The sequence below is a fragment of the Manacus vitellinus genome, unplaced genomic scaffold (assembly GCF_001715985.3).
Source record: "Manacus vitellinus isolate BGI_N305 unplaced genomic scaffold, ASM171598v3 scaffold_41_pilon, whole genome shotgun sequence".
NCBI classification, from domain to species: Eukaryota; Metazoa; Chordata; class Aves; order Passeriformes; family Pipridae; genus Manacus; species Manacus vitellinus.
The window spans coordinates 3,231,338-3,244,197 of record NW_021940545.1 but is presented as its reverse complement, the minus strand read 5'-3'; the positions used below and the strand labels follow the sequence as shown (position 1 = coordinate 3,244,197).

The following is a 12,860-nucleotide window of genomic DNA, read 5'->3' as shown; positions in this document are numbered from 1 at the left end:
TTCCTTCTTCCAGCCCGTGCCGGCCTCGGGAGTGGAAAGTGGAATCCCCAGCCAGGAGAAGGAGCAGCCAGCAGGTCCCTCTGCGCCGCTCCCAGCGCAGAACCCCCCGGAAAGCAGAGAACTGAGCCTTTCGCTGGGCCTGGGCACAGCATCACCCTGAAGCCTTCCCCTCTGCAATTATAAACTGGGAACACATGTCCTTCCTTATCTATCTATTCTTAGCTGGCTTTTCCACAGAACTGCCCGGAATATGGGCAGACAAAGCCTGCATTAGCACATGTATGGATTGTAAGCTGCTGCTCCTGACACAGCTCACTGGAGGGCTGGAAAGCTGCAGCATAAAGGGGGGGTTTTGCTCTTCACTCTCAGGATGTATAATTTGTCCATTTGAAAAAGTGAGGGCACAGTGTTGCTGCAATAAAATGCACTTATCACAGCTTGCTGGGCAGTGAGTGGCTGGGCTTATTCACCCCATCCCTCACGGTCCCTCTTGGTTATATAATAGTTACTTTAATTTGATGAAAAGGTAAAACAGCTTGTCACTGCCACACCCCTAAATCTGGTAATTGCACGCTACATCACCTCTTATTTGTTGTGCAAACTCCTGTGTGTATGAACAGCCTTAATGTTCTTTTTATATGGAATATTTCCATTCCTGAACTATGTTATTTCCAACTATTAGCATTTGATGAAAATAAATGGTTACAGAATTAATTCCGCCCACGCCGTCTCCCCTCTTGTTGAGCTGACAGAGAAATGATTTTTTTTTTCCTATAGAATTCTACAGCCTCTTAAGTCTCTTCTACCACATCATTGGTATCTTGGGCCCTCAGTTCAATTAACAATGTTGGACCCAGCAGCTTTTAAATAGAGACTCTGATTTATCTGCAATCAAATCATGGTGGGTAAGTCAGAGCTGTGTGTCCTGTGCAGGTAACTTATAAATGTGCTCTGGAAATGCTGGAATCTGACCATTCCCGAGTCTCCCTGATGCCACACTGAAGTTTTTCTGTGGTTACCTTCTATTGCAGAGCTCAAGCCCTGGATTTCATTGGAAGTTGAGACTGGGATCTGTTTTGTTCATGCTGGTTTGTCTTACTCAGGCTTTGCTGCACGAGTGGAAACGGGGGCACTTCCCTCCTGCCCTCACCTTCCCTACTCTGTTTTGGAGATCAGAGAAACCTTCCAGTGAGGTTAAACTTTATTCCCAAAATCAAAGTCAAAACCTGGGAACAGAGGATGGCCCTGGCTTAACTGATGGTCAATTATGGCCACATCCATTCATTCCATGCCTTTTCTCCTGCCTTAAATTATCATTTAACCACTCTGAGTGGTAAATTGGGATATCTTATTTCCTACTTTGTGCTTCTGTTGTTTTTGTTCTGTCCTCAAGCAGTGTTTGAGATGTGCCCTGTGTGCATTAATGAGTCTTCTCTAGGGAAGAACCAGTAATACACAAATGTCCAAGAAAAAAACTGATTAACAGCAACATACCTTGGACTTTGTCACCTTCATCCCAATACAAATAAGTGCATGCTCTGACAGAAGAGACTTCCCCTTATTTCACTGAATTGAAAACAGAAACCTCCCATAATCTGGCTGTTTAAAAACCACGCCCAAACCCAAACAAAAACCCCTACAAGAATGCTTTATAGCCTGGTATTTATGTAAAACATTCTTGGCAAAGTTAAACGTAATACATTAGTACAAACCTGAATATTATTCACAACAATACAATGAATTCCATCCATCAGCTCCCACGAGCTGCATGGGGAGGGGGACCACCTCCCCTTCTCTCGTTAGAGATGCCACTGTGCATTTTAGAACTGAAAATAATGGAAGTTTTGATTCTTGGCTTTGCTGGTTTTTCACAGGAAGGCTGCCTGGTGAGACTGTGGATTGTGCTCCCATAGTGCCCAGAGCTACCCTGATTCATCCCTTTCCTCTCTCTCCCTTATTACAGGTATCCTTGCAGCAGCACAGAGAAGGAGCAGTGGATATCCAGAGGGTGCAAAGGAATGTCAGGATGATTAGAGGCAGCAATCAGGACTGGCTGGCTTGGCTGAAGAGCTTGTCTTAAGAAGGTTACCAGAGTATAGTTGCAAAAGAGCAGTGGTAATGCCTGAATTACACAGAGAGCATCTGGTTATTGCTGCCCCATCCTTATTTTCACTTTCCTCAGCAGAAGGACGAGTGGAAATGCTTTGTTTAGGCAAAACAAATGCAGCAATGGCATGTCCAGCGAGGGCCTTTAGGAAAGAAAGCAGAGTAATGCAGAACACTAAAAAAATAACACTGACAGTCCAAATCGTCAAGTATCCAAAATACTGTATACAGGAAAAGTTAAGACAACTCAATTTATATTGGAAATACAAGAACACTAAATTATGCTACATTAAAAAACTTCTTAAACCACAGCACAGTTCTAGTGTTGCATCCACATCTTGTATCACCCATTGCTGTTCAACACCATCAGGGTGGGTGTTTTCATGTGTTTCCAGCTATTCTCTCTCAAGCCAAAAGAACCAAATTAATTTTTTTATTTTTTTTCTTTTACCACCTAGAGAAAAGTTTCAGCTGACACCAAGAAAGTGCTTTTGTGTCGTGCTTTTGCCTTCCCAACCCCAGAAACAGTGGCCTTGGCCGTGTGAGCTTTAAACCTGTCGGGTTGCTGTAGCTGTCACACTGTTTTAGTGCTTTAGGGAACTTGCAGAGGGGCAGCAAACATTGAAGTCACTCTGTCACCTCGTTGGAACTGAATCCAAAATAGCCATCCCTGGATATTTCTTGCAACAACAAAAACAAAGTGTTGGTCACTGGCAAGAGAAGTTTTCTATATAAAAAAAAAAAAGTTGATAGCTCCTGCCGTTAAATTTACAAAAACTATCCCTGAGTGACTCTGTTCTGTGTCTGGTAAGACCTCTTGTGACAAGGAAATGGCTGAAGCTGGTTTAAGAGGAAAGAGATGCTGTTCCACCTGCAGCTTTTTAATACAGTTTGCACTAATACTGATATGCTCTGACAGTGCCATATTATAGCAACAGTTGAGCTCCTCTCTGTAGCTTCAACAGTAAAAAAATAGCTCCGTTACTTAAACACTGCTGGCATCACGTATTTACACTTTAAATAGAAATGTTACCTTTTTCTGAAGTAATCAAAATAGATCTTTGCAAAAAATTTAGAACGTGGGGTTCTACAAAAGAAACGGAGAAGGTAAAAAAAGCTGGAAGATATCTCAGTACCTTTTATGGCAATCTCAGCCTAGGAAAAAGTATTTGGCTTTAATTTTCCTGAAAGGGATGTCTCAGCACTCGTTCTGTGCCTCCCCTCTAAGCCTCTTTCAGCACGGAAAGACTCAGGAGGCAAGTCTGCTTTGTGCAGATTAGATGGAGGGGTTACCTGCGTGCAATGAGCTCTCTACAAAGCAGGGAACAGAAGCAATCCTGGCCTGGTGGGTCATCATGTTAAATAACAAGAATTAAGTTTACACAGGGGCTGAGAACATTAGTGGTGTTCGCTGTTGGCTGTTCAGAGACACCCCCCCTGCTCCTGAGCAGTCAGAGTCGAGCACAGGACAATCTTTTACACACAAATGTGTAAAAGTCACCAGCCAGGCCTGGGCAATGAGCTGCTGGGAGGAAAAACCCCCCCCTTGCATGGATAAATCTCGCTCTTTGAAGTCCATCTACTGCTGTATCAGCACCTTTTTTTGTCTACTAGTAACACGTACTAGCAATGTCTACTGCACGTTTACCTAATGCTGTCCCCCTGGGTGGTTTGCACATTGTGGCCGTGTCCCTGCAGCACAAATAGAAAGGCAATGCCACAAACTTCCACAGCCCAGTCTCTTGGGAAGTATTAGAATGCTTCCTTAGTCCAAGGACAGGTTTAGGTGATCCTGTTGGTATCTCCAGAGGCAGGGGAGACGCGAGTTGGGCAGTGAGGAGTTACTTTAAACTTTGGCAAAGAAAAAAAAGATATACAGATAGCTAGCTATCGAGTTCTTGTGTGTTCCAAACTCTTCCAAGCGCACTTAATTGATCTTTTGCTCTCGCTTTTGAGTTCCTGGAGGAGGTATTTTCACACTTTTGCTGGTTTTGCAGTATTCTTTTGGTGTCCTATATGACGAACGAAGACTTGTGTCTGAAGTCGCCCTGCAACGAAACAGTTCGGGGTGGAGGAAGGATTTAGGAGCTTTCCAGGCATTTTCTTGTCATTCCTGCTGCCCCCAGAAATGTAGATGCAAAGTGTTTATAAATAAGAGTGCTTTTAGGGAGCCCCATCTTCCAGCTGGGAAGGAGAGGGAGGCACCAGTTGCACTGGTGAGTTGCTGCCTCCTCCTCCTCCTGTCCTCACACAGCAAGGCATGGCAGGGGACTTTCCCATTCCCTCATCAGTATCTCTGCTAATGGGAGAGGCTATTTCTGGTCTTAAGCTTTAGTGATCTGCTCAAATCCCAAAATACAAGTTCTCTCGTAAAAAAGCATCATGTCCTGCCCACTTAATCCAATGAAACTCATCCCCAGGGGGTCAGGCCACGAGATAACTCAGAGCAGAGCTGCCTCTGATAGCTCCTGGCATCAGTCACTTCAAGCAACTTAAACTGTTCATCATTTCCAAGGAAATGACTCAGCCTTCACCCTTCTGTTTTCCCTGTGTTCTCCAGCCTTGTTTCAGAGTGGAGCCCACTCTGAGAAAGTCTGTGGGCCCCAAAAAAGCGAGTTGTCCCTCTGCCCACCCTCCTCCTCTCCTTTTAACAGAGAGATGTTAAATGCAAATCATTTGTTACCTCATCATCTGTCCGGATATAGTTAACGCCATCAGGTTTTGCTGGAGTCTTGTAGCTGAAATAAAGGGGGGGAAAAAAAAAATCTCATTTCTGCGACAGGAAGACTGCAGGATTTTGGAGGGGAGGTGCTGAGAAAGATGGAAATGAGGAGGAGCAGCTGAATGAAAAGCAAGCAGAGAGAAACCCAGTTTGTTTCTCAAATGAGGGGTCTGTGTTTATTCCATCATTTGCCATGACTGGGATTTTTTCTATTTCCCCTTCAGCACAGGGTAAAAAGATTGCTGCCTGTTTCCACAGGACTCTGCAAAGAGATTAACTGGTTCTTTTCTGGGCTCTCCTGCTCTGGTCCCTGTCACTACCTTTCTGTGCCTCCTGCACTGTTTCCTGTGGCAATTATAAAGTTCATTTCAATCCTTCACTGCCAGATGCCTTCAGCATTTTTCTTAGTTATAGGGAAGCACCACTTGTTTGCAATCCCACAGGAATGCAGGATTTATATACGACTGTCAGGTCCAGTGGATGCCAACCCTCAGCTGCATTTAAATAGGGTATTTGGAGCTTTCTCTGAAAAACAAACCAAACCAGAGAGGAAAAAAAAAAAAGAAAGACAGGGCTTGTGCTGAAAAGCAACATTTAGCACAGAACAAATCTATCTGGTGAGAATCTTGGGTTTACATATATTATCTCTTCCACAGACTCCGTAAGGACATCGAGGCTTGTCTCTGATGCTATTGCTGTTGTTTTTAACATTTTAATGTGTGCTGTAAAGTGGTTGTTTTTCACCCCAAATTTAGGTTCTCACAAGTAGTGAGATTTCCTGTGCAGAGCCTACTCTGCTGCATACATTCCCTATGCATGTCCTGATGCTTCCAACTAATTGTGCAGCGAGCTCTGATCATCAAACTGAAGACCTCGTTATGCCAGCAGCACATGATCTATTGGAAAAACACCTGTAGGCTTTTAATTGTGCTGGTCCCCCCCCTTCCCGTGCAAATTATGAGGATATTAGAGCACAGCTTTCATCCTCTGGCTGGTGTTGGCAGCAAGCACAAGAGCAGCCACACCAGAATTCTCCCTTAAGTGAATACTGTCCATCCATGGAAGTGTTCAAGGGCAGGTTGGCTGGAGCTGTGAGCAACCTGGTGTAGTGGAAGGTGTCCCTGTCCATGACAGGGTGTTGGAACTAGATGATTTTTAAGGTCCTTTCCAACCCAGACCATTCTGTGATGATTCTGTAAGATAAACCTGGATGGTGCAGGGTTTACAGCAGGGAATGAGATGCCTCAAGGACTGGGGTTGGCCTGTAGGCTTTGGTAGGGGATTGGGAAGATATATATCCAAGTCAGGTGTTAAAATTCCAATTTTTGGTGCCCTTCAGCCTCCTCCATGGTGGCTGTGGGTGCAGGGACCTGTCCAAGAACACCTGGGATCCCATCTTACCTTTCCCCGCTCTCTTTGCCGTTGGCAAAGTATCCCCTCCTGTAGGCACAGCAGATCCCAAAGGTGATGAGCACCAAAACTGCCAGGACCACCAGGACTCCCCCGATTATCCCACCGATGTTGAGGTCATCTGGCAAAGAGAGAAGCCACCATCCAGTATTTCTTTAAGGCAGCAGTGACATTCTAGCTTTACATACACTAAAACGACACCTCTCAAATGTTTTAAGCAAACCCCAATAATTCATGGTGAATCCTTGGTTTCAAGACTAAATCTGTTCATGACCTCAACAGTGTTTGAATGTTTCCCTGAATTTTTATATTATTTTTCTTCCTCCTGTGTTTGGGGCTATGAGAAAGCAGGAAAGACTTAATGCTCTGTGGTGCCCCCCCTTCATTCCTTGTGGTGATGGCAATTTATTTATGGTGATGTATCAACCAGCACTGATGAAAACTGTCTGTAGAGCCACTCACAGACTTCCATCTCCTGCTCCTCACACTTGGCAAAGCCAGCATCATTTGTTGCTATGCAGAAGTAACGTCCTGTGTCACCTTTGTGCACTGCGTGGAAAACCTGCCGAGGAGAAAAGGATAAAGGGAAGGGAGCAGGACATGAGAAACAAGGCACTGTGAGGGCATAAAAACATATCTAAAAATGCATCTCTCCTGAGCTTCATGGTGAGACATCTTCCCTCTTTCTAAACAGGTAAGTGGCATCAACAGTGATCAAAATCAATGGACCAGGATGTCCTTCCATCAGTCTTCCCTTTCCCACCTCACCCAGATCCTAGACCACCTCACCACCTTCAAATTATTCCTTCCTCAAACACCTCTTTTTCTTTTATAATCGACCTTAAAAATAACCTATCCAGCAAAACAAGCCTTGATGACGTCTGTCAGGGCATTACCAGAGTGCCTGTGGCGGGGTTCAGGGTGTAGGAGGAGTTGTGGGGTTTGGCTTTCGTGTCGGGTGACAAAGGTTCACTGTTGCGGTACCAGCTGTAAGTGGACTTTGGGAAACCTTCATTCTCGTGGCAGTGAAGAGAGGCTGACTTGCCAACAGGTACAGCTTTAGGCACAGTGCATCTGGGAGTCATGGGTTTCACTGTGGGGCGACACAAAGCAGGTGAATGGCACCGGGCTGAGCAGCACTAAGTCATTTCTGACCTACTTTCCATAACCGTGCTAAGAAAGCGTCAAAACTTTCTGTTATTTGCAGTTTGGACGCTGGAGAGACCCACGGCCCCTTCTGGTCCCTCTTGCAGAGGTGTCTGGGTTGGGGGTGGTACCTTGGACCGTGAGCTGGATGTTGATCTCGTCGATGCTTTTGGTGTCGGAGGGCGCTGCCACCTCGCAGCGGTACGTGGCCGTGTCCATCCGGGTGGTGTTCTTGATCACCAGGGATGTCCGGCTCAGGATCTCTGCCCGGGTCGCAAAGTCTCCTGAGACAGAGGAAAGAGACAGGAAAGAAACCAAGGGAAGTCACACAGGCTGGTTTTGGGCATATAAATTAGGAGGTTGAACTCTGGAGTCAAGGGTACAACCTAAAAGGAACTTGATGCCTGAAAGGCCACAAAGGAAAGCAATGCTGCCAACCGTGGAAGAGGATGGACTGGAAAGCACCATTCCAAATCTCACAAAGAGTGGCAAAATCCAACTTCCAAGACAGCCTCGGGCCTTGTCTCCTTTGGAAGATTCATTTGGATGTGGCTGTTGGTCCCATCTAAAGTGCTGGAGTAACTCCAGATGGAGTCAGGCCCTACTGGCATTGGAGTTTTCCTACCAAGCCAAGGAGTTTGCTTCTAATCTCGTGCTCCCGGGATGCTGCAGAGCCCTGTGCTGCCTCAGCAGTGGGCACTGACAGCTCCACACACACATCCCTTCTGAAGGGCAGGTGGAGCCCTCGGATGTCACACGGAAAGACAGGAGGGGTCAGTGCCTGCTCCTGAGAGCTCAGACACCCAGTGACCACACAGGGCCCAGCAGGCTCTGCACCAGGGAAGCTGCAGCATTTGCTTTCCTACCCAAGAAGTATCTTTTACCTTCTCCAGCTCTCTGTGGCTCCCTACTGTGACCTGTCAATAATGAAGGCAGGGAGGAAAGAACATCCTGCTCCCTCTCCATCCTGCACTTTGACTGCTGGACTCTGTTCCAGAAGAAAGCAGCAAGACAGCCAGAGCTCCAGCCTTTCACAGCCTTGTTTGTTCTCCATTGTGCTGCTTCTGAGGCTGTTTTGGAAATCTAAGAGCAAAGAACCTTCATACCCTGCATTTTATTGTCAAAAAAGACGTAAGAGGTTTCTCCGTCTCGGATTTTCTTCCACTCGATCCTGGGATCTGGCGTCACAGTGGATTTAATGATGCAGGACAGCTCAACACCTAGCAGGAGAAATAATGGGAATACAGATTAATAGGAAGCAGCTGTATTTTTGCTCTGCTTTAGGCAGCCTCACTCGGTGTGTTATTAGGAGATGCTGCCCACAAAGCAGAGCCTTCCCTTTCATCTGACAAACAGAAACACTGCTGGGTTCCAGGAGCTATTGGGGAAGATGGATTTTGGCCAGCAAAAATAATAGTCAAGCAGCTATCAACTATGGAGAGGAATGAACACACTGTTCCCTGCAGGCTGTGACTTATGGCAAACAAGCCCTGATGACAGGGTGAGCCCACAGCACTGTCCTGCTGCTGCTCTGAGCTGCAGCCTGAGTCAAGGAGGCACAATCTCCCTGGGCAGTGTCTGGTGATGCACTGAGACCATGACTCCTGGGGATAAATCCAGAAAACACCCTCCCCTTTGAAGCTGGCACCGGCATCTCATCTGTACAGAACAGGGCACGAGAGGTGGCTTCCCAGAATCCCAGTGCAGGTTTAAGAGGACCAAGATAAAATATAAATCTCCCGACTCCCTCTTCAGTGTATTAATTGCAAGGCAACTGCTTTTCCTTCTTTTGGGATCCAGTTCAACAAAGCACTTAGGCAGACACTTGGCAATGCCAGTGGCTCGCAGGGGGCCTCGATAAACCATTTTAAACGGGGTGAAACAAAGACATGTTTTTAGGCACTTCTCTGAATCCCAGGCTCTCGTGGTCCTGCCTCCCACAAGAAACCAAATGCCAATAAGAATTTTCCCCAATTCTTTGGCCTGGTGCAAATCCCCACAGGCAGCACAGCCACTCACTCTGGAATTCCTGCACCACGGGCTGGGTGTTGCTGGATATCAGCTCCACAGCCAAGAGTCTGCAGCCTGGAAAAACAAACAGAAGGTAATAAGAAATAGCACAGCTCATAAGTCACCCAGCTAGAAACACGTTGCCTGCTGAGAAATCAACTCTGAGGGCTGGCTTCCCCAGATAAAACCTTTTCCTGGCTACTAACTCTGCTCCAGCAGGACTAAGTTTATTTAGGAGTTGTGGTGTAAATACAGGAAAATATAATTGTTAGAAGTAGCAATTAAAGAGGAGGATTAACATAATGGCACAAAAGCAGTGACAGCATGAGCCATTTCCTTGTGCCTTGTGCTTATTTAGATGGTAAAAGAACTCTGATAATGCAGGAGTGAAAGTCTTTATTTTGCAAATGAATTTGGTGGTCAGGAAAAGGGAGGAAGCAGAGCAACCTCCAGAGATCTGGTCAGTGCCTGGAAATGGAAAGTGCCAGGCCTGGCACATAACACATGCTGATGACATCTGAAGGGTTTTAAGCGTGGTAATGTAAAATGTGAGGTAATAAATCATGAAAGGGGAAGACAGGAGTTCAGCTGTGAGACTCTGTACCACCAGCTTGCTTGTTCCCTTCTTGCTCTGAGCACCAACGTGTTCCCAATTAATCCAGTCATTTTCCCTCCTTCATGTGTTATTTTGTTTTGAAAAATCTGCCTCCCATGTCCCTTCTGTTGTTCATTCCACCAGAGCAGGTACCAACAACACTCATATTCTGCTGGATACCAAACTCACCAACAGGTCCCTGGAGGGAGAAGGAAACAAGCAGGGAGTGCCTGGCGTGGCACAGGAGGAAGAAAGTGAACCAAACACCTTAATCACAGAGGCTATTTTGGGTCTGGGTGTTCTGGCTGTTGCAAAGCCTCTCAGTCAGGCTCTGGTGTTCACAAATCCCGCTGCTCCAAAGCCCTGTCTCATACAGGAGGAGGACACACACCTTAATTAGTGCCAAAATAATCAGCTGCAGGGGTCTGCCGTGGCCCCTCGTGCAGCTCTGCTGTGCCAAAGCCCATCAGAAGCTCGTGGAAAGCTCAGGGAGGATGGATGATGGATGCCCACTGACCTGGCTGGGCATCGATCACACAGCAGGTTAAAGATGATGGGAACTGGTACCTCAGTGACACGAGATGCAGCTAAAGGTTTGGACTGTCTCAGGCAGAGTAAAACATCATAACAAGCATGAACAGAAAGCAGGAAAGGTAGCTGAAGGGAGATGTGGAGAAAGAAATGATCTTCAGCATCGTGACAAATAGGTGGATATTCCTCTGCTGGCTTTCAGGGTGGGAAGCTTTTGGAGAGAGACCCTGACAATGCAGAGGGGAAACTCCTCTGGTGGAGTGGCTCAGTCTAAGAGAGCAAGGCAGCAGTCTGAGAAACACTCAAGAGCTGCACAGGCACTCCCACTGAAAGCTCGAGGGCCTTAAACACCTAAAATCCTTCCAGGAATTTTGAAATGTTCTCTGCTGATTCCTGTCCCTCATTGTTTGCTTTCCTCGGAGCCCCGGTGCCGATACCCCGAAGACCACCAGGGAGAGCTGAAGTTTGGCAAGGTTTAGAAGCTGCCTTTGTGTACAAAAATCATTGTTACTCACACAAAAGCCACTGGCTGATGCAAACTAACAGTTGGCCTGGCCAAAACTGCTCTTAGCAGGATCTTTCCACCCTTCCCTCTTCTGCACTAGAGACAGTCATGCAGCATTTGGGATTAATCCAATATGGAGCTAAGATGACAGTGCTCTGGACTGTGGCCTGGACTTTAATGTAGATATTTGGGAGAAGTCTCTGTTCATCACAGAATCACGGAATTGGTAGTGTTGGAAGGGACCTTGGAGCTCATCTCATTCCACGCCCTGCCATGGGCAGGGACACCTTCCACTATCCCAGGTTGCTCCAAGCCCTGTCCAACCTGGCCTTGGACACTTGCAGGGCTGGGGCAGCCACAGCTTCTCTGGGCAACCTGTGCCAGGGCCTCCCCACCCTCACAGGGAAGAATTCCTTCCCAACATCCTATCTAAACCTGTTCTCTCTCAGTTTGAATCCATTCCCCCTTGTCCTGTCACTACATGCTCTTGCAAGAAGCCCTTTGATCCTCTCAGGTGTTCTGTCTGTGATCCTTGCTTTGCTCCCTGGAGAGCATGGACAGATTTCACTGATCCCAGCAAACCCCCAGAGCACTGGGAGTACTTAGTCCCAGAAGACAAGACTTTTGGGAAAACCCTTTTGAAACCTTTGGGCGTATTTTCAACAGCAGTGTAGGGATCTTCATACAAACAAGGCATTCGGTGGCCTCTGCTGTTCCTGCTTCTGGAACCAAGGGAGAATTAATGGAGAGCCCAGCTCTGAGCACTCAGCTGATCTGAGGAGATGCTGGTTGGCCTCCTGCTCAGGACAGGTGGCTCTAATAAGGAATTTGGCTCAGCTTTCAAAAAGGGGGAAGCTGTGGGCTCTGCTTTCTTCAGAGACAGCACCATCAGGGAACTGAGTTATGGAAACAACTTCCAAGTGATGGGACCCTTCCAAAATCTGCAGAGCACCTGAAGAGCCACAGAAGGCACCTTCCACAGCATCTGCCTGGTCAGTGCTACCCTATATATCTTCCTCTTGGAAAAACTAGAGAAAGAAAGAGAGGGAAAGGTTTCCTCGTTCCTTAAAGGAAACTTGTACCAGTTTGGGGTTTGTTATGGATTCTTGCTTACACAACATAATTTTTCAGAAAAATGGTGCCCCATCAAAGAGACATCATGATAACAGTCCTGCTGAGGTACATCTGCTGCAGCTACAATATCAGCTCAGTTGTAGGAGGGGATGGTAAAACCACAGTGTTGTGCTGCTCTGAGGGAGTTATGCCTCCACAAATGTTCACTCCAAGACAGTGGGACTCCATCAGCTCCAGCCCCATCTCACTGCTCAGAAATTGTTCACAGCAGGCTTTTTCTCACCCACTAAACACAAGAGATTCAGGTCTATCCCTCAGGCACGAAGCAGGATGACAACAAATTTTAAGGCAGAAGCTGAGTCCTTGGAGACTGTGAGAGGCTCTGACATTATTACGTGTATTGACCGTGGGCAGAGATCAATGTGGCTCCTTAAATCACTGCTAAGACAGATTTATTCTCCTCTCTGTGGCAGAATGCTGCAAGTAGCATGTTCTAAATTACAAGAAGGCGACAGCAAACCAAAACACAAACCTCAAGTGACCATACAGACTGCAGAGCAGGGGCAGAGTGCCTTAATAGCTCTTCTTAGCATTATTTTTGGGTATGCCTTGTTCTCCAGTCTCCCTGGAGCCGCAGGAATCTTCACCAAGCCAGTGCTCCCCAGATGTCTGTAAATCAGTGCCAGGGTGATCCCTGCCCTGTCCCATTTCCCTGCTGTGGGCAAGGGTTGTCCCTTCGGTGACCACACTTAAGGGTTGCT

General features: G+C 46.8%; 2 protein-coding genes across 2 annotated transcripts in view; one reads left to right on the top strand and one right to left on the bottom strand.

The window, feature by feature from the left end:
* Positions 1 to 849, top strand: part of NCAPD3 (non-SMC condensin II complex subunit D3) — a 29,009-nt gene extending 28,160 nt beyond the window's left edge. Inside the window, exon 35 of the mRNA XM_018078565.2 lies at positions 14 to 849. Coding sequence (XP_017934054.2) covers positions 14 to 125 — 112 coding nt within the window. The 3' untranslated portion in view covers positions 126 to 849. The remainder of the gene's footprint in view (positions 1 to 13) is intronic.
* Positions 850 to 2,552: 1,703 nt separating this feature from the next.
* Positions 2,553 to 9,512, bottom strand: JAM3 (junctional adhesion molecule 3). The gene is made up of 8 exons (XM_008929437.2): positions 9,404 to 9,512; positions 8,491 to 8,604; positions 7,516 to 7,668; positions 7,135 to 7,331; positions 6,701 to 6,800; positions 6,230 to 6,359; positions 4,790 to 4,844; positions 2,553 to 4,154 (listed from the first exon to the last, which is right to left on the bottom strand). The coding sequence occupies exons 1-8, from the start codon at positions 9,510 to 9,512 to the stop codon at positions 4,119 to 4,121; spliced, it is 894 nt and encodes a 297-aa protein (XP_008927685.1). The 3' UTR covers positions 2,553 to 4,118.
* Between the last annotated feature and the right edge of the window lie 3,348 nt (positions 9,513 to 12,860).

What these genes read in the sequence shown, in the direction of transcription:
- JAM3 (XM_008929437.2), bottom strand. Translation starts at nt 9,512, where the DNA reads ATGAGCTGTGCTATTTCTTATTACCTTCTGTTTGTTTTTCCAGGCTGC. An exon ending in GGCAAAGAGAGCGGGGAAAG is followed by an intron (nt 4,845 to 6,229) that starts GTAAGATGGGAT and finishes CCTTTATTTCAG; the next exon opens with CTACAAGACTCCAGCAAAAC. An exon ending in ATATCCGGACAGATGATGAG is followed by an intron (nt 4,155 to 4,789) that starts GTAACAAATGAT and finishes GTTTCGTTGCAG; the next exon opens with GGCGACTTCAGACACAAGTC.